Source organism: Monopterus albus, unplaced genomic scaffold (genome assembly GCF_001952655.1).
Source record: "Monopterus albus unplaced genomic scaffold, M_albus_1.0 scaffold17.1, whole genome shotgun sequence".
Lineage (NCBI taxonomy): Eukaryota > Metazoa > Chordata > Actinopteri > Synbranchiformes > Synbranchidae > Monopterus > Monopterus albus.
Window position 1 is genome coordinate 2,350,238 of NW_018127897.1, and position 24,558 is coordinate 2,374,795.

Consider the following 24,558-nt stretch of genomic DNA (forward strand, 5'->3'; position numbering starts at 1 on the left):
CCCCCCCCCCCCCCCCCCCTCACACACACACACACACACACACACACACACACACACACCACCCCCACCTAAACATTTCGAAAAGCATACACACGCACCTGCTATTTTATGACTAGCATCCCGTTTTCCTAAATAAACCTGCCTAACCATCCTGATGCGGGCCTATGCTTGGTAATCCTGTGGTTCTATGCAACAAACCAGCAGGTGTTCCCAGCTCAACTAGCGTTACAGTCCTCCTAACACAGACAGCCTTATTGTTTGGCATTGCTGAATATTTAATATTGTCTGCAACCTTTAAACAACCTTATATCAGACTCATCTGTCACAGAGTTCCTATTGAGTGGACTGGGTGCTTGCGTCAGCTAGGATGCACGCTTGGAGCCCCGAAGTGTAAAAGGGGAAAGGTGAAGAGATACTGTATATTAACTGTTGGCCCACAGCAAGCCAAAACAGGAGGCTAGTGGCTCCACAGATGGCCCCTCATCTTCCTCTTTTTTGACCTTGCTCTATCCCTCAATACCCCAAGCCAGCATCACTCGATATGTGAGAAAAGAGGTTAGGGAGGGGAGCAGGGCATGACTCCATCTTTAGATAACATATGGAGAAGCTACTGTCTTACAATCCATCACAGGCCAGGACACATGAGAACAACCAGGATTTCATATTGGAGGCATTTTCCCCGAGTAGAAAAAACAAGGTAAGTAGAATGTGGAAAGCTGGCAGGCTCCCATTCTACTATTTACAGGGCTTTAACCTGCCAGCATTTTCAGCAGCTCTCATGATACAAAGGGAATGGAAAAGAGATTTTAAACCAGGACTAAAGTACATATTTCAACTTATCAATTCCCATGACTATTGTGTGTCATACACTTACATTTACCAAAATGTAGCTTTTACATTTGTTAAAATGCTGTATTGGTGTTAAATTGTTGAACTCTGGGGTCCGATTTGGATTGGATGGGGGCACCATTTGGAAAGAATCACAGTAGTAACAGTGTAAGATCAAAAGTGTTTTCCATCTCACTAAGGATTACTAGATCAACCAAAGGATATATAGTATGCAGACTGGACTGTATATATGTGTTTAAATCTACACAATGCAAAAAGTATAGATGCTGGCTTGTTTAAATAAAGTAAATTCCTAAATTAGATATTTGTCCAAGTTATTCATTGAAAACCAGTTTTCAGAAGCTCAAAGAATGAGTCCTTTAAATTCCATGGCAATATCTGTGATCTGTCCGGATGAAATCCTGTCATTTCTGCAGATGGTTCTTCACAGTATTAGTAGCAGATGGACAAGGATTATATCATCAGGACAATACAGACAATGTCAGGCACGTTCATGACTGCATAAATATATACGAAAACTTTACAAGACTGGCATATTACTGGCATCTAAACCTTTATGGCACATCTTCTGTTGTGCAATGCCACAAACCTAATTCATGTGGTACTCAACAAAAAACCTATTTCCAAAAGCTGTTTGATTCAGGTCTGGTGCATATAGAGTAATCAGGATAACAAAATACTTAAATTAAAAGCTAACACATATATGGACTTAGCAGCACGAATACAAAAAAACAACAGTTACATGGGCAAAGAAAAAACATGCAAAAACGACAATAAAATGTGTGCACAATCATGTAAAACACTGGACTTAGCAGCACGAATGCAAAAAAACATCAACAGTTACATGGGCAAAGAAAAAAACATGCAAAAACTACAACAAAATGTGTGCACAATCATGTAAAACACACATAAACAAGACGCATGTACACACACACAGACGTGGATACATGTCATCACCCACCACCATGCCCCCACCTCATTGTGAATCTCCTCACAGTCCTGTAGTGTTGTCGGCAGCAGGGCCAACAGGCTGTGGGAGCCTGTCTCTGGGTCGGTGTGCAGGTTGGACAGGGCCTCCCGGCATCGTGACTGGATGTAGGTCAAGGTCCCACTGGAACACTAAAGAAAGGGACAGACAGCAGTGCAGGGCTTACCTAAGGCCTTGGACTTCTGTAACAAAAGACAATCCAAAACTTACATTAGCTTAAGCTTTTTTTTTTAAAAAGAAGAGGTCTTGATGAGCCCCTCAAATTTTCCTTGAAATTTAATGATCCTAATGATGGTTCTATCAGTATTACATATATTTTTAATCCAAAACATTTTTGTTAATTTTTCAAAAGATTTTCAGTGTTTTACAGTGTTAATTTTACACTTCTTCTTTAATTCAGCAAAACCTATGTACATTGTATGCCATTCACTTACTAGTTTTAGTTCTCAGTAAATGTTGGTGTTGGCGGCTTGTAAGACAAGTTGAAGTACGTGTTTGAAAGGTTTTCCTCTCATAATATATAAAAGAAGTATTCCATTTCATTGAAAACATCCATTTTTGAATTACACCATTGTGCTGTTTATCAGACACAGTAGTTAAGGTTTTCATTTTATGCAATCATTCCTTAAAATACTGTGTAAGTGCCAGCAGCAGTCCTTAGTGAAACCAAAGTAGGCTGTTTTCATGAAAAAGTTGAAATACTGTGTTGCCCCCTTTAAGACCTCTTGGCTTCTCACCTCAGCCACTCTGTGTGTGGAGCTGAAGCGTGCAGTGTCTCCAGCTAGGACACAGTGCTGGTGGGTACTGTTCAGGTCATCTGGTAAATACAGGGAAGAGAAAACAAATCAGAACACACTATCAATAATACCAATGATCATCAAAAGAATGGCGAAGAATAGTAGCGACCAGAAAAGAAGCAGAAATAAATAACACTAAATAAAACACTGTAGAAAAGCAAGCAGAATAAGAGTTAAGAATCATATTTTGATTTGGTGGTTTAATTAATTCTAACAGAGAGTAAAGAGGAGAATAAAAAGAAAAAGAGCTGCTTACAGGAAAAAAACAGATGAAAAGCAGGGCGTGAAGGAACATGACAACTAAATCATGTTGTACTCTCAGACAGATTGCACTTGGTCCAACACCAATCAAATAGAATGAGCAGTATTGTACCATAATTTTAATTACCAAACAAAACCAGATCGCACTCAATCTGTCAAGATGGAAGAGCCATACCAACAAACATTTGTCCAATATCACAGGAGCTTTACAAAGAGGCCTTACTGCTGTTTCCTGTGTATCCCTCCATGTGTTTCTTTGTGTGTATAGATGTTTCTCAGCTCTGCCATTATTTGCCTCATACCAATAATTAATTTAGCCATGACAGAGCTGTCATTCACAGCACATGTGCATATTTACACCCGCCTTGAGCAAGAGTACACCGGCTAATGCCTGTGATTTGAAAGTCAAACAGCCAAATTCTTTGGGAGGAAGATATTATTGTTTGGTAGAAGGAAAAAAAAGATGGTGACAAACAAAACAACTTGCCGGTGTTTTCTTCACCCTGATGAGATTGTGAAGGATTACGTCTCTGGGCAGAATTACTCTGCGTCTTTAAAACTGTTTATATCCAATAACAAATTATCTCCATCAATCTGCTCTTTTCTTGGCGCGTCTGATGCGTCAGTGGGATCAGGAGGGAGTAGAGGCAAACTCGATAACTGTAATAAATATTTATCTTTCTTTCAACCCCTGCGCCTGCTGCCACTTGTCCTCCTTTTCCAGGAAGCAGGCTTTTAAATATATTGGGTCAACTCTTTTCTGCAGTCCCTGTGTGCATTGGGAGCTGGAAATCTGATTATTGAACAGGCCCGGTGTCAAGACTTGCATTGTTCTTTTTTAACCACTGAAATTCCATTTGGGTGGAAATGATGGTGATTCAATTTGCCTCCAGCAGCTCAGACATTAGCAGTTCAAAAGGGCCAGCTGGCGACAAATGGTGCTAAAAAGACATTACGGTGTCTGTGGTCATACACCATTATAGTTTTCTTTTAATACCACAAAACTACTCATCACATGGTGTATGCCACTAAAACACTGGTGCAGTTTATTTTAACACCCGGTTTATTGGCGGCTGCTGTCTGTACATGCATGCATCCAGTAAGCAGAGGACTGTGTTCTTTGCATGTGTGAGTGTGTGTATATTCGCGCGTGTGAGTTCTGCAAATTTATAGGAGCGTGTGTATGTTCGTGCATTGTGCCAAGTATTTAATTTAGGTAGACCAACAAAGCCACAGACGACCAAAAACTGTGCGAGCTGCTATCGTTGTGCAGCAGTTGGCCTCTCAAGGGCGTACTAACCAAGTGGAGCATAAATCCCCACTGATCCGCGACAGTCAAGTCCCATTAGAATGGTCTGCACAACAGCCCATCACTCTATTATCATGACTGGCCTGAAACTGACTGTTCTATTGTAAATCTTATCCAGCTAAAGGAGGTCAGCTTCAAGCCCTGTCAGGCTGAATATTAGGTACAGACACTGCTTCTCTAAAATGAAAACATGGCAACCTCAAACAGTGAGTTTCTGAAATTCATTAAAACCTTCCCATTTCTTACTTGTAAAAAAATCAATTATTCAAAATGACAAACACTAGTAACCTATCTGAAAGTGACTCTAGCCATTCTAACATACTGTAACTACAGCAGTGCTCAGTTAGATATTGTATTTGTGTTAGATGAGTTGCAGTACAGTACAGGATGTACCGTATTTAATGCTTTGTTTGCCTTTAAACTACTTATATTACCTTGACTAATATTTAACTTCACATTCACATTTGAACAATATCAATATTCCTACAACCACTTTGCAAAAGCCATAACAAATATTATTAATGGTCTACCAAGTTCCAACTTACTAAAACAACAATGCATGTAAAAATTATTACATGGCAAACACTAATAACATTTCCCCTATTCCTAGAACAGTGACGAAAACCTTGTAACCACACACGAGAGCTGTCCTGTTTATGATGCTTAAAGATGCGGCTATACTGTAGTTTATAGTTGTACAAGCAGCTTACTGTGTAACACATTTGGCACTTTCCAGTGTTAGCAAAGCAGCTATGGTATGCTAATTACTCCAGACTGTATCAGCAACAGCAGTTTTATGCAGCATTTCATCTTTGTAGGCATCAGGTACTGTACCTGTACAGCATCTGGACAGTCCCTTTGTAGGGGAAATTTTTATGTGCCCAAGCTATAAAAAAAAGGCAGAGTGGACCAGCTCTCTTCCTGTTTTTGTTCTGACTTAATCCAATAAATCATCTGCCTGGTTTCCACAGTCATGCCCTACCTGGGAAGACACTGGGAAAACTTACAAAGGTCAACAGGTACATTACATGGTACTTACTACATTTTGCTTGTAGCTAACCCAAACCTCTTCTCAAAGAACTGTATGTTTTAAAGTTTTTAAAAATAGCGTAATTTTGAAAGGACCTTTTAGGCTCTAGTGCTAAGCAAAAAAATGAAACTCAACAAAATCATTAAGTAAGTACACAAAAATATTTCATAGGGAGCATACAGTATCTGCTCCAAAACCGTATTTGATATCTTCCTGTAGATCATGTCCGTTATATCCTCCTTATTCCAAATCCTTGTCAGTAAAAAAAAAATCCCAAAAGCAGAAAGTTGTTCAAAGTCTTAGCAGCGTATTGACTGTATGAATTTAATATTTATGCAGAGCGCACAGGTAGGGGTTCAGTGTCTTCACAAATACACGACGGCATGTGTGATTGTATTCAGACATACATATCTGCTGAACGGATCACAAGAAAGTCTCTCTAATCACTAGGCAAAACACATATGTTATCATAAATGAAGTAAAGCTCACAGATAGGCTAATAAAATGCAGAAAATAATCAAATAAATAAACACATTTTTGGTGTATTGATTTCTACATAAATATTGGGTACAATATGGTATTAAAAATTTAAGGGTGGCGGGTGGAGATAAGCGGTTTGGGACATAAGAGGAGGCACGTGATGGCCCAACAGTTATTAATATTAAAAACTGCGTTACAAGGGAATTTGACAAACCAATTTGGGGGAAAAAGCAGAACAAAAATAATTAAGTTTAAGCACTGGTATGTAATAATGGATTAAATAAAGGATGATAAAGATAGGAAATAAATAAGACAAAATAAAATGCATATACTATATTATGCTCTCAATAAATAACATGATTTGGTGTGGTGTTAGAATTAAATACGACAATGTATGAGGGCCACATTAAAGGGAAAAAAGTAAGGAAGATTTTTTTATTTTGCATGTTGACAGTAAAGTTGAAATGTCAAATATAAAGTCAAAATGTCGAAATTAGAGTCAAATGGTAAAAGTTCAATTTACTCTTACCACATAATAAATTATACTTTTCTTTAATGTGGCTCTAATACTCTGCTGTAGTTCAGTCTATACTGACTAATATAAAATATTTTGCTTATCTTTAGCTTACAAAATACATACAAATTCTGATTTTAAAATAAATTTAGACACAATAAGAGGACCGACTCTAGACTCTAGTGTCTATCCTTATATACTAATGAAAACAGACAGCCTTTAAAAATAATAAATGCACATTGGAACAGGTACACTGGGATGATACACTGAAGTATGGTACATGGGATAGGTACATTGGAACACAAGCATCTGCTGTCCTCACACTTAGAAAATATGAGAAAGCTTGGAAGGGCCTATGGGGCCAAAAAGAGGAGGGTGGAGGTGTTTGCTGCAGCCAAAAGCATTAAGTTGTGATTTACACTCCTGTGGCTTGCTCGCTATCCTCAACATAGAGACACAGTCCACACTGGGTCACAGGACTTCAAAAAATAACATTTGGTTTTCCTAACCTCTCTAATGCACACAATTTCATGGGACCTTAAAGTTCAGTGTACGGGCCAAGTAACCCCCCTCTCTCTCTCTTAAACACACACACGCAAACACAAGCATCTCAGCACCATTTCTTCTCCAGAGAGGGTTAGAAGAAGAGAAAAGAGTGCGGGAGAGTGAAGTGTCCTGGCACGGGTTATTTGGAACAAAGTACAAGAAACTAAAACATCGGTTAATAAAGGTGCTCCTTCCTGCAAAGTCAAACACGGCGCTTAAGGTGGCTGACTTGTGTGAGCAACACATTTGCATATGCATGTGTGCATGTATGTGTGTGCATGTTTGTAGACTAAGATTTAGTACCTCTCATGTAATAGCAGTCCCCGGACTCCAGCGGCAGCATTAGGCCAGGTGTGTGGATGTCCCAGGCTACTTTGAGTCCAATCCTCCAACATGACTTCTCACCGCTGCCTCCCTCACTGCTCTCACCTGTCAGTCATACACAAACCAACTCACCGGAACATTTGCATTTTACATTTATATTCACATTTCAGGCACTGAGTTGACAGTTTTCACCCAGCGTGACTTTAACTGAGTGTAAAAGTGCATATGCTTAAACTACAATTTCTCACATTTATATGGAAATACATGTGTTGCATCACTTATAATATACGCTGATTTAACCACATATTGATTTAACAGTTTTCTGCTATATCCACATCTGAAAATACATTAAGTGATATAGGGACAACAGTAAGTGAAACTGCTGAGCTGCTGCAGTGCAAAGGAAAAACTATAATAACGAGCAAAAAAGTCAAGTAAAATAAAATAAAATAAAAGGATTACCACTTTAAATATTAGGGGGTGTGATGGTTAAATCCACACCACCCAAACAATGGATGTAAGATGTAAGCCTTTGTCTCCAGAAAGTGAAACTGCTGAGCAAAGATGATATGTGTTGCTGTGGTCATATTAGCTGTTAGCACAGGATCTTTATGCTATCATTATGCTGTGCAAGAGGAAATAGTTGGATAAAAGCTTCTGATGTTGTTTAGTGAGTGTGTGAGACTGTGTTATTGGAAAGTGGATATCCTATGATATTCTTATTTCTCAACCCATTCACTATAGCCACCTCTCCCATTCTTCTCTCTCCAGAATGGAGAGAGAACGGAATTCTTACACGGCGTGCTAAGAAAACAAGATTTGGCTTGGCTGGCCAACACCCTTCAGCAAAATCAATACTAAAGTCTTTCTGGGCCTCTCTGCCCCACAGCTGCCTTTTCCTTTGCTCAGCATGGATAAATAGTAACTTAATTTCCAGCCATTGTGCTCTTAGAGTCAGCTAATGACAGCACTCCCCAAGGCCTCGGGAATGTTGAGAAGATCATCCTTTGTGCCGGAAAACACTCAGTTGTGGCAGATTCCTTTGGATCAGCACAGCTGGGAAAAACACAATTTCGAATGCTTCTCTGTCTGAAGCAAAAAAATAACAAAAAAACAAAAAAAAAGTTGAGGCTGCTCAAAAGGAGCTTCTCAAAGGAAGCAGGCATCATACAAAACATCTAGTCTCTGTACATCTATGTGCTGTGCTTCTTCCTTCTCAGGGACAGGCCTCTAAACGTGCAAAAGTCCTCAAGGTAACAATTTTATCACCCTGGTTCTGGGAACCCTCAGAGCCAACAACTGGAATATATCTCCCTGGCGCCCTGATCAGACTTTCTTCTCTAAAATCTGGAGCTGTAGGGTCACTCAGAACTAGAAAAGACACAGCTGCTAAGAACCGCTGAGAACTATGGCATGGTGTTATGCCATAGTGTGTGAGGCCCATGTTCACAGGGTCAGAGTTGAAGTGACCCAGAACAAATCATACAAGCAGACCTTTGGAGCAGGTGTTTTTGGTTAGGAAACCCCAGTGAAGAAAGCCCAGCTGTAAAGTGTGTTGGGATGTCAAAGCATTTGGTAGTGCAGTAATGACACTGTAAAAATACAAGGTACAGTTTCAAGACACAGATGCAGACTGTGCAGAGCTCCTACATTTAACAGTATGAACGTGTACAGCATGTTTGCTGAACTATGGCTGCAGCTTTATCTCCATCCCAAACATGAGACCTTGTTTGGCTTTTCTCTTTGGAAGGTGAAAGCAGTGCTCTCGTGCGTGGCTGACCAAGTGACAAGCTTTTCATTTTAAAACCTATGGAAAAGGGTTAGTTGTTTTGCACGTTCCAGAAAGAGTTTCCCTCTCATTGAGATTCTCTATCTACTCAATCAGCAAACGCAAACAGCTCTTGAAAGAGCGCACGAGCCATAATTAGGAGTCTTGGTATTTTTCATACAGTAGAGCCTAAGAACACTTATCAAAGTAGGGCTCATTATTCCATATCAGATAACTTCACATTGATCATTTCTTGGGGAAATGATTTAGATGAGATGCAGTGTGCATTTGATAAGGCCTGTTTGTTAGACTGCGCCATCGAGTGTGTGTTAAGAGCTCTGATCCAAATGTCTGTGATCTCTCAACGCACAGTGGGCGATAAGGCTGTCAGCAGCAAGCTGGTGATGACATTTGATAATGCCCTTACATTATCACATAGATGGATCTGATGGTTGCCTCACCAGAGGCCATGTCTACAGCTGCTACAGCACTGCTGTAGGGCCATAATAGACAAGGTTAGCTGCATCTGATCCACCATAAAGCAACTGAGATAAGTTAATGGGATATTGAAGAAAAAGAAAAGGAGGAATCCTAATTTCACAAACAAAATGCCAAAGAAGAGCATGACATACTTTGGATTAAAGCGTTACTCTGGTAAATAAGATATACTATACCCTTTTGAATCTATGGATTTCAGCTATGGTTCAATATAACTATCAGAGTTATGACGACGCTTACCTTTGTCATCGTGACAGCTATAGCTGTAAACAGCCACTGGCGAATGAGTGATCAGGTTCTCATCATGGTGCCACCCTACCGCCATTTTCCCCATGCCGTAGTAAGGCTCCTCTTTGAGTTGGCTCATAGCTGCTGGATCCATGTAGTTGAGTAAGGTGACATTGAACTTGACTGGACCAGTGCATACCTGTGGAGGACTGGGCTTGGAACAGCCCTGTCCACTTTCCTGTTTCTCCTTGTCCTCAATGTGGTAATCTGACAAGCTGTGCTTTAGTTGGACCACAGGTTTCTCCTGTGCCTCTAGTCCCACAGGTTCAGTTTCTGTGATACTGGTAGCCTTAGATGCCCAGCTGGGGCATTTTCCTTCACTGTGTTCGGACCCTGTTGCAACACTGGTTTCACTTGGTTTCAACTGGGAGGACTCGCCCTCCTCACAGCTGTGTTTGGACTCGGTTTCCCACTCTCCTTCTTGTTTTGACCCCGAGCAGCCTTCCTCACTGTGTTTTGATTCAATGTCCCACTCCTCACTGTGCTTGGACTCTGTGTCCCCCTCCTCACTTTGTCTGGACTCTGAGTCCCCTCCTTCACTATTCTTGGAGTCTTCACTGTGTTTAGACTCGGTGTCCCCCTCTTCACCCTGTTTGACTTCTACCTCCCCCTTCGCGCATTGTGTTAACCTGTCTCCTTCCTTCAGCTGAGACACATCGGAGCAGAAGAAGGTGTTAAGCTCCCACAATGCCTTGCAGGCAGCTCTCAAGTCTGGGTCACAACAATTTTGCCCTTTGGCCTCAGTGTCCTCACTGTGCCAAGGGATGGCAAAGAGCCGTGTTTCCAGATAGCGATAGGTGTGGCCGGGCTCACCCAGCAGGGCCCGTGACACTGCGGTGAATACATCTCGGTCACGGACACGAACTAGATCCTTCAGGAGGCAGCCCTTGCTTCTCAGGGTGAGAAAAGCTGCCTGCACCCGTCCATGGAGCTCAGCAGGCAGTGAGCAAGATCTCCTCAGAACCAGGCCAGAGTAACTAGAGTCCCACTGAGAAACAGAAGATTTTTTGTATTATAATGACACCGTGACAAAAATTCAAAAACACAAAAATATTACAAAGTTAGAGGTTTAGAGATCACTAGCATGGAACTGTGGGTGACTAACCAGCTGCTGGAAGCCCCGATCTGAAGGTCCCAGAAAGGGGATCCTCTGGTCTCCCAACTCCTGGAGTAGCTTCCGCCTCTGTGGGAAAGAACATAACAAAATGGGCTGATAAGAAGCAGCAGAAACCTACTGCATCTAGCCATGCTGTGTGTGGCCAAAAAGTGTTAATTCATTAAAACATTTCTATCTACAAAAAAGCACTACTTATTAACATTACAATATTCAATTATTACATGATCATCCAGAGTCGGGTTCTACTGCCACTTTCACTTTAGCACTTAGTGTAAGTTTGAGTACAAGGCTGCCTCTTCCTAGCAGAAATACTGTCTTTGCTGAATATATCTCCCACCATTTTACACGGTATTTAGAAATAAGCAATCCAAAAGTTATACGCTAGTGTGCAATGTACAATAACACCCTGTACTAACTTGGGACTGATAAGAAAAGCAAACTAAAGTTAAATCATGAGTCAGTGAATATGTTTTAATATGTGATGCTTTCAAAACCGACTGTTCGAGCACAGAAACCTGGTATCCAGTCATTTTCATTCACAGCTCACATTTTTATGATTCTTTTCAAATCTGCTGCGGCGTTCCTCACAACCTTATAAAAGCTGCCCTGTGCCACGCAGAGCCCCCCCAATAAAAGTGTCAGCCTGGTGGAGAGATCAAAGTAGCTTTCATTGGGCCACATTCCATTTCTAACCCTATCCCTGGCACCTGGCATAAAAACTATATTCCCAAATAAATGTTTGCTACTGTTTCCCCACCCTCCCTCTTTTCCCCTACCCATAAGTGTCAATGTATGTATACATGGAGGTGCTGTATATGTGGGTTCAGAACCTCCTATTCATCCCCCACAAGTGTACATATACACAGCCTCAGCATTGTGTCTCAGCAGCAGGAGATGGAGAAATGTCACCGACATGCCACTGTCTTTTTACATCTTTAAAAGTTTACCATGAATAGCCCATATATCAACCACAAAGTGGCAGTGATAGTTAAAGGAGAACTTACCCTGTGTATATTTCCAAGACATTTACAGCAAGTGTCTCACATTTCTTCTGACCTAATAATGCCAAAGACCTCATGTGGCACACCATGGGGAATATGAGAACTGACTGCCAAAACATATTCTGATTTTTAGTGTGAAATAAAATGTCCTGTTAATAACATTAAAGCCTAGGTATAAAAGATTATGTGTTCTGACTCAAACAAGGGTTGGTTCAAAAAGAGGGCAAGTGGTCAAAGTATATGCATTAAAGACAGGAGGAAGGGAAACTTATTAATGGAGGCAGAAGAAATGGGACGGCATCAGATCTGAGGCTGCTTGGTGAATTCACCTTCAGGGCTGAATTTCTACCTTAGGCTAAACAACACAGCACCTGCTTAAAGTTTTCTTAAAGGATGCACATGAGTGTACAGGCCTTCCAAGTTATTCTGGAGCAAACAAAAACAGACGTGCAGACAGTTGGAATCTAAAAACAAAACAACATGCACTATTCATGGCCAGACTACATTCAAAGGCTGCTGGAAGAAACTGACAACCTGACACACATTCATTGGTGTCAAATTCTAACAGAAGCTCAACATATCAAGGTGAGGCTCTGGGATAGAGTTGTATGTGTATGCATCTGCTGTGCTTCCATCTACTGTAACGGTGCGTGTGTGCATGCGCATAAGATTATTACAGTCTGCAAGCCACTACTGTGTACACAACCACATACTCTATGCATGTTTGTGTCACACACATGCCTTTCTTGAAAAATGTGCATCCGGGGTAGTGAGCATGATGCTTCAACCCCAATCACACACGACCAGGGCTGTCACACATGTGTCAAATACATCAAGCTACTCAGAGATTCCACAGAAAAAAGAAAGTCAGGAAGTTACAGGAGCCCTCTGAAGCAGATGGGCTCTCTCAGTACCAGAGAAGTGCTGTGTCTGTCTTCCTCTCTCTGTGTCTGTACCTGATTCTAGGAGAAAACCCACAAGGTGCAAAAAAAAGGTCTGCATTTTCACTCAGACCCAAGAAACAAGATTACCAATCCCACAATAACACAGATACTTCATGGTAGCTGTGCCAACCATCTGCACTGAGTGATATATCTGATGCTTTTTTTTTTCTTTTTTAATCTCTCTTCCTTGATGGGATTATTTTCTCAGCTGGACTGTTTATCACAGAAAAACATATTAGGTAGAATAGAACTGAATTGGATTGCTTCGATCTTGACCTATAAGACATATCAAACTGTGTACCATATATTTATTAATTTCATTTATTTGCCATCTGTGACACTCCAACAGACACTTTCTTCAAAGCATTCTTTGCAGAGTACTGTAGATTAATGCCCAGCATTTAGCATCAATAGCTCAAAAGAGCCAGATAACTCAGCTGCTGCGGGGATAAAAACACTTCCAGTCTGGCTTGAAGCTGCCCCACAGAGCCCATTGGAAAATATGTGGTACAACTGAGGAAGGAGGACACATGGATCTCAGTGGGGTTGACTAGATTTGGGTGATGAATCATAAACTGCATAAAATAGATTGGCTAAGATAGATTGAAAATGGTAACTCCATGTGGTGGAATAAAGGAAATATCAGTTCACCTTCTTTATCAATAGGTTTAATTGAGAATATGTGTTCTTACATCACTTAAGTAAACTGCTGTATAACCAAACATATCTTTTACATCTTTGAAGATAGTTTACTGTAAGCCCAGTGGGGCTCTTAATCAAGACAACCTCTGGGTTCAATCATTTGGTTGGGAAGAAAAGATGATTATGTGTGTGAAACGTATTGTAAAAAACTGCTGTGCTGTAAAGAATTCATTGAGCGATCTCTCCTGAGAATCATTATAAAATCTTGTTAGTGTGAGACTAGTTTATCTGTGTGAGAAAGACGCATGTGTCTAAGGACACTTGGCACAGAAGAAACAGAACCTAAACTACACAAGTTACTCCCAAAAGGTTGGGAGTACTGAGGCATTTCTAGGTAGGAGACGATGTGCTCCTCCCTTCTCCTCTTAAACCCTCAATAAGATGATACAGTACTTCATGCAGGCTTCTTGTGACAATATCAGCATGTTCTTCTTAATCTACAATGCCATGAAGGACATAGGCTATACCACGTTGTATTTTAGACCTCCAGCCAAATGAGGGCAACACCTCTATCAAGTGCAGACAAACAGATAAATATGGATTTCACACAGGCCTTTCAGAGCCCCAAAGACAACATGATGAAAGATAGCAGTGTAACAGAGCTCTGTGTTTAAACAGCAAGCCATTGGTGCTTGTGTGACACTTACAGTACTTCAGAATGGGTCTTCTGCAAAAGTGACAGTGAATCAACAGTTTTTAACAAGTCGGCTATAAACCATCAGACTACCTGTGTACATCAAAGGTGCTTCCGTCCTGCTCCATTTGGCACCAGACCGATGAATGTAGGGAGCCTGTGTGAAGCAACACAGGGCACAGAAAAGTCCAGGACGTGCCCACGCCATCAGAACTTTTGTGTTTGCATATGTGTCACATATAGTGTCATGTAGGAGCCTCAGTTTTTAACACAGAAAAATAGCTTTTCATTCTACATAGGCGCACACACACACACACACACACACACACACACACTTTTTTTTTCAACCTGCTTCTTGGTGCTGAGTTTTATCACTACTACCAAATGGAAATCAGCAGCTCCAGTAGTAGTTATAATGCAGGGACTGGCCTTTTTCAACTATTTTCACAAATGCTTCTACCGTTCATACACGCCACACATACAGTACACACACACATAGAAAAACATTCAGGGCAAAGTATTAACCATTTCTCACTTCTGACGTTTTGTTTGCAACCGCCTGTGTGGCATTCAATTATTTTAAGATTACCAGTTAGAAAGGGGTGACTCAGTGTGATGGCTAACTGAGCTAACTAGAATATGTGAGCCATGACCTCAAAGCAGGGGGGGTGATGTTGGTAATGTCTAACCCCATGTCTCCACACCTGCTCAGGACCAGCCCGTGAATATGAATATGTGAGAGCCGTAGGTCAGCGAGGAGGATGTTGACAGGAACATCCAAACAATACAGCAGCTTGTTTTCTGTTGATATACAACTCTGGCTGGATAATTCATATTATCCCAAGATGTGCTTACAGATTCAATTTGGCTTGTAGGTCTAGCCCACATTCGCACATCACATTTAATGCCTTGTAGTCCACCCAAGCTTGTGCAAACAAAATGGATCGGATGTTTATGTCAGTTATTAACAACATAATTCTTAACATTTCTCATGTGGACACACCGCAAAAAAAACCCTGCAAAGTTTTGATTACATTCAGTTAGTAAGGTTCAGAAACCTTTTGTTGTCTTTTGTTTTTCATTTAGAATAGCTCTTTTTCTCTTAATGGAAACGAATGCTACACTATTAAATGCTGCATATCTTATCAAATCACTGAAGTGAACAGTGTGTATACATGTTCAGCATGTGTTCTTTGAGGGTCTGCAGGTGGGGTAAGTGATGACAAATGGCAGACAGGCCAGCTCTAGCATATTAATTGTTGTTACAGACTGAAGGTTGTGTTGCTCATTTCACCTCACAACAGGTCAGCAGGGGATGTGATCATTAATATTTGAACATTTCCATCCATCTACCTGAACAAGAGGTCAGTCATTTAAAGGGCTGGCGCTGGGCAGACCTTTCACGCCCTGTTTATAACACTGATATAAGCACGTTACCAGAGCTGTGGGGGACTGCTGCCAGTCATTAATTAGTCTCACACTCAAACACACACACAATGTGACCACCTTTATTGGCATCCAGTCACATTTGAAAAATGTCACACATGGAAGATAAGGTAGAGGAACACACACACAGTGTTCCACTAAAATCAAACGGTCTGTCCTGTTCTCTGTTTGTGAGCCATGTACACTTTCTCACACACATATGTACATCCATCTATTTCTCCAGTCATCCCAGGGTTTTCTTGTCAGGTAGAAAGTATGAGTGCAGGTGGGTGAGAAAGACAGAGAAGAAGAAGAAAAAAGGTATTGGACCTCATCTGTTTTTTGAACTCTCCATCTCTCTCACTGCACCTGACAGGCCTACAGAGAAACTCAGGTTTCCAGATCAATCATTCAAAAGTATTTACAAATGTATGAAGCCAGACACACACAGGTTGGGACATGGCCACTCTGTTTAAGTGCTTTTCAATGTGTCTGTGGCGTCAACATCTATTACACACTTATCTACACCTCAAAGATGTTTCTGTGACCTTTAGCAAGTGTCAAATCTGGAGAGAAGAAGAGAGGGAACGAAGAGAAAGAGAAGAGGACGATTTAAGAGGTCTGTCAATGTATGCCTTACAAAAACTTTTTGATTTATATGGGAGACACAGACTGAGCATGCTGTTTATCAGAAACATACTAGCTGCTTCATACTCAATTTCACACACATTTCTGCTGGACAAGAAAAAGTTTCTCTCTTCTTTACTGGACACCTGGGTGTTAAACAACTTGTTCGAAGGCATTCTGAGCTTTACACCCAATACAGTATTCAAACTAGGATCCTTATGATTGCCAGTCACGCCGTCCCAGTTCTATGAAAGTGGCTACAATGTGCCTTAATTGTTAGTTTGAGGCCGGGCCATAATGTTTCCATTAAGATTATGTTGATCAAGAAAGGCTTTTTAGTTTTCACCTACAAATTACAACATGCTTTCATGAGGTCAGCTGTTGTCCATGTGGAACAGCTGGTATTAATGCAGACACAGTCCCCTGGTATTAAGGCACAGTCCAGTTCAGTGAAGGGAAGTCAAGAGAAAGAGTGATAAAATGAGGAAGAGAGAGATGGAGGGAGGAAAGAGCAGAGCACTGACTGAAAGACTGTGATTAGCAGTTTTCATCGATGCACCAGGGCCACTGATTTGTTCTATCAGGGTAGACGTGTCTTGAGGTGCAGTCAAGGAGAAGTCAGTGCTTTAGAAAGCTCCCTCCAGTCTCCATTTCCCCCTCCCTCCCTCATTCACTCTCAAACCCCAGCCACACTTTTCCTGTCCCTCCAAAAAATCAATACAACTGTGCAAAGTGCCGCCTGGCCCAGGGGGAGTGCCGGCTAGCTGTAGGGACTAGATGTGAGGCTTGCAGTGAGGACAAGAGGCATCCTCCAGGACTGTCCCACAGGTAATGTCAAGGACAGACCTAGGAACCAGATGACTGCAGCCACTGGATTGCCCTTACCCTCTGCATCATTCCTTCTCCCTCTCCCTTTCTCTTTTTCTAGCCCGAGCTTGGCTGGCTCTGTGGGGCAGAAGAGATCAATAAGCAGGTGGAGCGTTTAAAATCCCCAGCTCCAGAGACTGGCGCTGTGCTACTCAGAGCCCAGCGGACCAACGCATCACTCAGGCCAGAGCAGCTGCATGGATGGATGAGCAAATGTACAATGGTCACACCTGGCCATCGAAAGGTTTGTGATTTGTGACAATAAACAATTCAATAGCACTTAGCCATACACAGTGTCTGAAAGGTGTAGAGCCAGGCTCTTCACACACACTGCCATTATCTCAACATGTCACAGATCAGTAGCATTCCGGCAGGTCAGGCAGCTATAGAGCAACGAACCCTGGTTCTTTATTTAACACCAAGGTATTAGCTGTATTACTACAGCTTCTATTTTTATATACCTTTAGTTCTACAATAAAGTATCAAAAATCACTTTAAAAACAGGCATGAACTATCTTTGTCAACAGCAGTGTTCCTCATTTCCATACAGTAGGCTTGACGAAGATGTGAATGAAGTGTGCATGGAGGATTTCAGTCCTGCTTCATGTCTCCATGTGTAAGTGACTGATCATGGTAGAAGTGGCTTGTGTCTCTAATCCAGTACCACTGTTAGACAGTGCAAAGACCCAGCTCTGTGTACCACCGCACAGGCTGATCAAACCCATCATATGACAAGCAACCTCTTCAAATAACGATGGCTTCCCAGCTCTGTGTCCTTTCGGCTACATATTAGATCGTCTTCTGACACTACCGAGTCTGGTACTTCATCTGGGATAAAGATGATGTGCAATCCGACCTGAGGGGTTGAGAGTCAAGGGTAAATGAGGGGCTATGACAACTGTACTGTGCAGAATTGGCTGACAGCTATGACAATTATCATGTAGTATATTATAACTTTATGCTAAACACAAGATTTGATCCTGTATGTTGCTTGACAAAACATTTCAGGATATTTTACAATTGGCTCTGCTGTGTGTCATGTTCACTAAAATACCTCCATCCGTTTTTAAGACAAAAAATATAAGATCCAAAAACACTGAAAATAAAGAAAATCTGCCCATTTTGTCAAAAGCAGGTTCAAGTTGCCTAATTATCAAAATGTGACTAGTTGCTATGCGTTTGTTTTATCAGCTATATCATGTTTTGATTTGGTTTGGTTTGATTTCCGGCAGGCAGCTAGGACAACCACTTTAATTATTTGTTGACAATGAATTTTTTGACATGGTATTACAAACAAGCTGGAGCACTGGCCTAAGTTAAATGCAGACAATCACATAAACCACTAGAGAAGCATATGGTGTAAAACAGATGTGGACTGAACATCTAGGACAGGTCTAATTCTATCTCATGTAGTTTTTGACCCACATAAACTAGCATTATGATGCAACCTCAGATTAAAATTAAATTAAGGACCAAATATCATCACGACTGTCAGCGTGTCTACCTGGAATCCTGAAGCAGATGTGTTTGCTATAATGGCATTAGCCAAATCCTGAAGTATAACAGACACCACTTGTCTTGCTTGAGAGACCACCTCATTTATTTATTTTTACTTCACTCTTACTGAACAAAGGGAAATATTCTACCAGGAATTGAGTATCTTAATCCTTTTTTCACTTTCCCCAATAGCTTCAGTGGTGACAGATTAACATCCTGGAGGTTTACAAACGCAGTCGTTTGAAAATGTAATTGCTGGTGCCACACTGCATGCATTTGCTTAAGTTGAGGGTTAATATTAAAACTCAAAAAGACACTCAAGTCAGGAGGGATGTGGCCAAGTTGGGCCAGACCCAAGACACTTAAGCCCAGGCAGAATGGAACATTCTGTCACGTACATATAAGGGAGTCGCAAGCTGTTCCAAACCCTCACCAGGCACCATGGTTACTGTTCACTTCTGCTAATTATTACAGCCAATCAGAGGGGTTAACGGGGTGGAGCCTGCCCAGACCATGTTCTGGGGCATTTAACAGCTGGCAGGAATGGAGGTGAATGCATTACACACTGTCCTCATCCAATAAAAATAAAACATCCTGACATCTTAGCACTGAGGGGAGGGAGGAAGTGAGAAAGGCAAGAAAGGAGGGAGAGGGAGAAGAGGAGCATGGTAGGGTGAATGGAGAGAGCATACAATAACATGATGTCCAAGTGCCACCTAGTGACAAGTTTCCAGCTTCTCTGGGCCTTAAGGTTTGTTACAGGTTCCAGAGTATCAGGGAAGGGGATGGATGGATGAAGTGACCAAGAACAAAAGCTTTCAATATCAGCAGCACATTGTTCTATTCTTTCAGAGACAAACTTCTTCAGACTGCAGCCTAAACCATTCAAGTTTCAAGTCAAATTTCAACATAGAGTAAAATGACGACATTCAATCAAATTATTTCCAAAACTCAAACACTCACATCAGCCTTTCTCAAGTGACTCCACAGGCCTCTAACACTTTATTTATATTCGCCATTCGCACCCAGGTGCCCAGGATTATGTCACAACTGGTGGCGCGCGGTGCACACTGGTATTGTTTTGCCAGGTCTAGCACCTCTCAATATTTGGAAATTGAGGCATGCCAAACAGGAAATGGATAGGCTGGGGGCAAGGGTGTATGAGCAGGTCCCTCTTTCCAAACATTCAGTACAAGCCTATACAGACATCTATGGCTCGGTGTGCCGGTAGAAAGCTGAAACACATGTTGTCTACCACACAAGCATTCATTCAGCTTCATTCAGCTGTTCGGTAGGTCCGATATCTGCTGGCTAACTAGCCGGCTAATTAGCTACAGATTTATCCTTCTACTGCTATTCCAGCGGGTTAAGGTTAGATAGATTGTGTTTTTTTCCCCCTCTGCAGCAACACATATAGTTTAGGAGAAGACTGCAGAGAGTCAAGAGTGCCACAAGCAGGAGTATAAACAGATCTGGCTCTGTGTTGATGTCACAGATGGTGCACGCCATGGCCAGTGCATTGAGCATAACCGTACCATAACACTGCACTAGTAGGCTGGGGGCCCTGGGCTTCTAGGGCCCCTCCTCTCATTAGCCCAGGTATAAATCACACTCTGCCGGTACCCAGAGGTGAGAGGGATGAGAGTGGAGGTGAGCTTGAAATAATGCTTATGTCATGGCGGGTCAGGCCTCCATTATGGCCGTTTCAAAAACTATTAATCTTGCTTGTAGTCAGTGGCCTAGAAATAATTACTTCATCTAACCCATGTAATACAGCATGACCAGCAGTTGAGCCTGGTCAATTTGAGGCTGGGGGGGTAGGATTAGGGATGGGGTGGTGGTGGTTGTTGTAGAGAGACAGAGGCAGCGAGAGAGAGCGTGAGCCACAAATTACCAGGGCCTGTCTCCTCCCACTGGGTGACTGATGTCCTGCTCACTTTAGCTGTGGCCTTGTACACTCTCAACACTGATTTAGATAGATACACATGCACGGACTGAGAGGCAGATCATGTACAAGCACACATATGTACACACATCAGTGCATAATTGAATATGTACACTTTGGGGGATGAACAGACAAATCACATCCATTTTAAAAAGACACACAGCAGATAATACAAAATTAAATGTGTTTTAGTTAGCATGCAGAATTGACCCTAATTAAATCAGACTATTCACTGACTACCACTAAAAACTATGGTAGTTAAAACTATGATACTTCATAAAACTAACCAAGTTTTTTTATTTTTTATACTTTCCCTCTCTATAATCATGCTGGTTCATTTGATATAGCAAGCTGTGCCACCTGCTATCCTATCTAAGTCAACTGCACATTTCATTTTGCCACTTTAAAGAAGAGCAATGCTCAGGAAAATAATCCAAAACCACATCTGGAAGTCATTAAAATTATAAGACAAAATATTAAAATAAAAATATTTTGCAATTTTGACAGCCATGATAGTACACAAGTAATTGGAACCTTGGCATACAGTAAGATTTAGTGATTGGGCAAGTCTGTCTTCCTCCCTTCATTGCTGCTGAACAGTGTTACATGAAGCAGTTCCACAACTGCAAGTACAATCATCGTTCTCCATGGTGGAGGACTCATCCACCCACCCCGCAACATCACGACAGATACAAACACAATAAAGATGGCCATTGGAGAAGCCCACACTGCAGGAAAGCAGAGGAGCTAGTGCAAACTCAGCCTCCATGAGCGTCACAGGAAGTATGTATGGAGTGACATAAATAAATGCACCCCTCCAGTGGCTGTCACAGCTGGCATTGCAGGTGCAAATTTAATTACTCAAGGTGAAGTCTCCCTTGTTGTCTGAGAAGAGGGGGTCCTCGCCATGCATGACCGTAAACACACGCTATATCCTAATCAGGTGTCACCGCAGCGTTTGATCAGCCCGCGAAAACTTGTCACGAATCCCCGGCAGAGAGTGGGCCATGGGGGAGAACAAAGGAAAAGAGCTGTCATGAGAGAATAGGGCGGTGGTGGTGGTGGTGATGGCAGTAGCGGTGGATGAAGACAGTTTGCCCATTAGCAGTCTCTGTCGCCTATCTCTCTCCCACTCTACTTAACATCTCTCCTCTAGTTTTCTTTCTTTCTCTGTGTGGCTACCTACAATATACACCTTGCTGTACCCCATCGCAGCTCTACTGTAAGTCAGAAAATTTCAACCACAGTTGTCATACACATGCTTCACAGCCACCCACAAAGCTTCCAAAAGAAACACCCGAAGAAGCACACTACTTTTTTTTTTTTTTGAGGTAAACAAAACACACACACATGTACAGAGATACAAGCTGAAGTTATTTTGTTTTTATCAAGCACCACTCTAAGCAACTGGGTCCTCCTAAAAAGCCTGGAGAAGTAGAAGCGGACATGCTGCTCTCCAGCGCTGCCAGGAGCACACACACCATTAGATACTGTTTACCTTTCAGTTTGGATGATATAGAATACATTAGACAATGGAACCTCATAAGAAACACAGGCGAGTGACAAGGCCCACTCGTCCTTGTGACTGCCATGGTAACTGAGATTACAGGCTAACAAAGAGCAGACAGGAGGGAAAATATTTAAAACCTGAGCAGTGATACATAAATTAATTAAAGGACAAAAAAAAAAACAAGTGGAGAATTAAACTTGGAACATCTGTCAGCGACTTAGCTTCCCAACGTAATACCAGTGTTAGAACATTTATACCCTTGAAGTTAATGATCCCCTCTTTAATTGACAGTCAAGAAAAACTGGCTGCTGCAGCACCCTGCCAAAATGCCGATAAGAGCCCCCCCCAAAAATAAAATAAAAAAAAAAAGCTGTTTAAAGAACCTTGGCACTAATCCCTATTGTCATCCCAGCGCAGCAGAAGGACTTACAAACACAGATAAGTCTGCTGAAGCTGTCTATTTCTCGGGAGTTATGGGGACAACTGAACTGTTGTGTGCCTCGAATCAGCCTCTCAGATTAGCCCAATCCCTCTGTGCTGTCAGTCAATCGAGACACTAGCCTGTCATCGCATTTACATGAGTCCATCTCATATGTGACAATGCCCCCTATATATGACAATGGCTGTGAGGAAGGGGTCCACTCGCTCGCAGATAGCGGGTGTAGCTGCAGTATGGCATACGAGCTGTAGTTGGATTAAGCTCATGGTGTGTGCTCTGCTCATGTCTTCACTGACACTCCAACAACAAGTTTAACGAGTCTTAACCATTGCTGTTTTTCCATAGTGGAGAGAATGTGGGAGATGCATGTCAGATGAAGCACACTCATACACCCACAATGACAAACACACACACACACTGGAATAAACTTCATCACATTTGGAAGTACAAAATGAATGTTGTATTAAAACCAAAAGCTGTACAGTATGACTTGCCAAAAGTTGGTTGGATGACTTTAATCCACCTACTTCACTTAACATAATGAAGCTCAAAGAACAAAACACAAAACTAAATATGTTCTATAGAAAACATCTGGATCAGTCTCTACATTCAGCAAAGACAGCTATGATAGAGATAAAAAAGCCAACCCTAAAACATAAGGCAAACTACATTAAGACACAGACTATGTGATGTCAAATTAATAAGGGACTAGGTTCTTGCCGAGTATGAGTTTGTACTTTTAAATGACTGTATGGTACTTGAAAGCACCTGAGAGCTCACAGTGTGCTGACTGCTTGTTATGCTTCTGTGGCTCACTTCACTTCAAACAGTCCGCCAACAAATGACAGTGGATGCACTCTACACAACAGGGCTAGGGCAAGCATGACACAGGGGTTGACAACTGAACCCTCAAACTCCCCAATCCCTAAACTCGCGATGGCGCGCGCACACACACACACTCAGAGAGCCCTGTAAAAAGCATTGACACGACCGCTGAGCAGCCCTCCCTCACCTCACCTTGTGTTTTTTCTCTCTCCATCTCACTGGAGACAACCCACAATTCAGGACCGTTTTAGCCAGCCAAGTGGATGTGACCCGCTGCCCCCCAGTCAGGCTCATCTGAATAAACAGAGCTGAAGAAACAGGCAGAGGAGGGAAAATCTGCCTACATTATGATAGGAGGAGAGAAGATGGCATACAGCCAAGGGGCTCCTTTCTTTATGCACGTTTGATCACGTTTGACAGCATTGGTGGATGGAATTACGCACTATTGAACAAAAAGTTGTGGTGTGAGTGTGTGCAGGCATGCATTCGGTTCAGTCTGGAGAGCTGGGTTTCCATGGTCTGACAGTATTAGGCTGCCGCACCACACCGACACCACATAGAAAGCACAACCTGCCCACCAGCCTTCATAGTCCATCATTCAGGGTGGGCAAGGAAAGTGCCGTGAGAAGAGGTCAGATGTGGAAGAAAGAGGGAGGGAGGACAGAGGAGAAGAGGATGAGGAAGAGGAAGGAGGGAGGGCTGGTCAGGGGTTAAGTGTAGAGAAGACAGCGATGAAAGGCAACTGTCATGCACCAGTGCTCGCCCACAAGCACCTGTCTCAAGAAGAACATGCAAAGAGTGCTGGTCACGTCCTGACAATACCCCCACTTTTCGACACACGCACACACACAGATCAACATGCACACACACAAGCTCTCAGGAAAGAGCTGATGCTCCACTATTGGAAAGGCATCGCCTTTTTGACAGCATGCCAGTCAAGCTGTCATTGGCGCCTTCGCATATGCAAGGAGAAGTTAGGCTGATGAAGAAAAAACAGCAGGGGCTCAGTGGAAGAATCACTGAGACATGAACAGACTACCTGAAGTAAGCAGACACTTCTCAAAGACTTGATGAGGAGTAAATGCTGGAACAAGCGATGCAAAAAGCTCTATGAAAGCAAATCCAGGAAAACCAGGAACACCTACTCCACACTGGAAGCTGGTGTGGCTGCTAATGTCCACGGGTGGAAGCAGTGACTCAAAGCACCAGAAGTAATAAGGCATAAAAATCTTTTTTCAAATCATCTTTAGTATTTTTGTCTTTCATTAGTTTAAATACCCACTCCACTCAAAAATGTGTTTTTTTTCCATATTTCCAATAAATAGCATCCCTCCACTATACTGAATGTTGCAGGTGCATAGTTTACTACTAAC

At 42.0% G+C, this 24,558-nt stretch overlaps 1 protein-coding gene across 6 annotated transcripts in view; it reads right to left on the reverse strand.

The window, feature by feature from the left end:
* Positions 1-24,558, reverse strand: part of fto (FTO alpha-ketoglutarate dependent dioxygenase) — a 131,824-nt gene that overhangs the window by 95,972 nt on the left and 11,294 nt on the right. For all 6 annotated transcript variants that reach the window (XM_020592459.1, XM_020592462.1, XM_020592463.1 and 3 more), the window contains exons 2-6: positions 10,758-10,835; positions 9,605-10,640; positions 7,078-7,203; positions 2,575-2,654; positions 1,825-1,968 (exon numbers count right to left, since the gene is read on the reverse strand). In XM_020592459.1, coding sequence (XP_020448115.1) covers positions 1,825-1,968; positions 2,575-2,654; positions 7,078-7,203; positions 9,605-10,640; positions 10,758-10,835 — 1,464 coding nt within the window. The remainder of the gene's footprint in view (positions 1-1,824; positions 1,969-2,574; positions 2,655-7,077; positions 7,204-9,604; positions 10,641-10,757; positions 10,836-24,558) is intronic.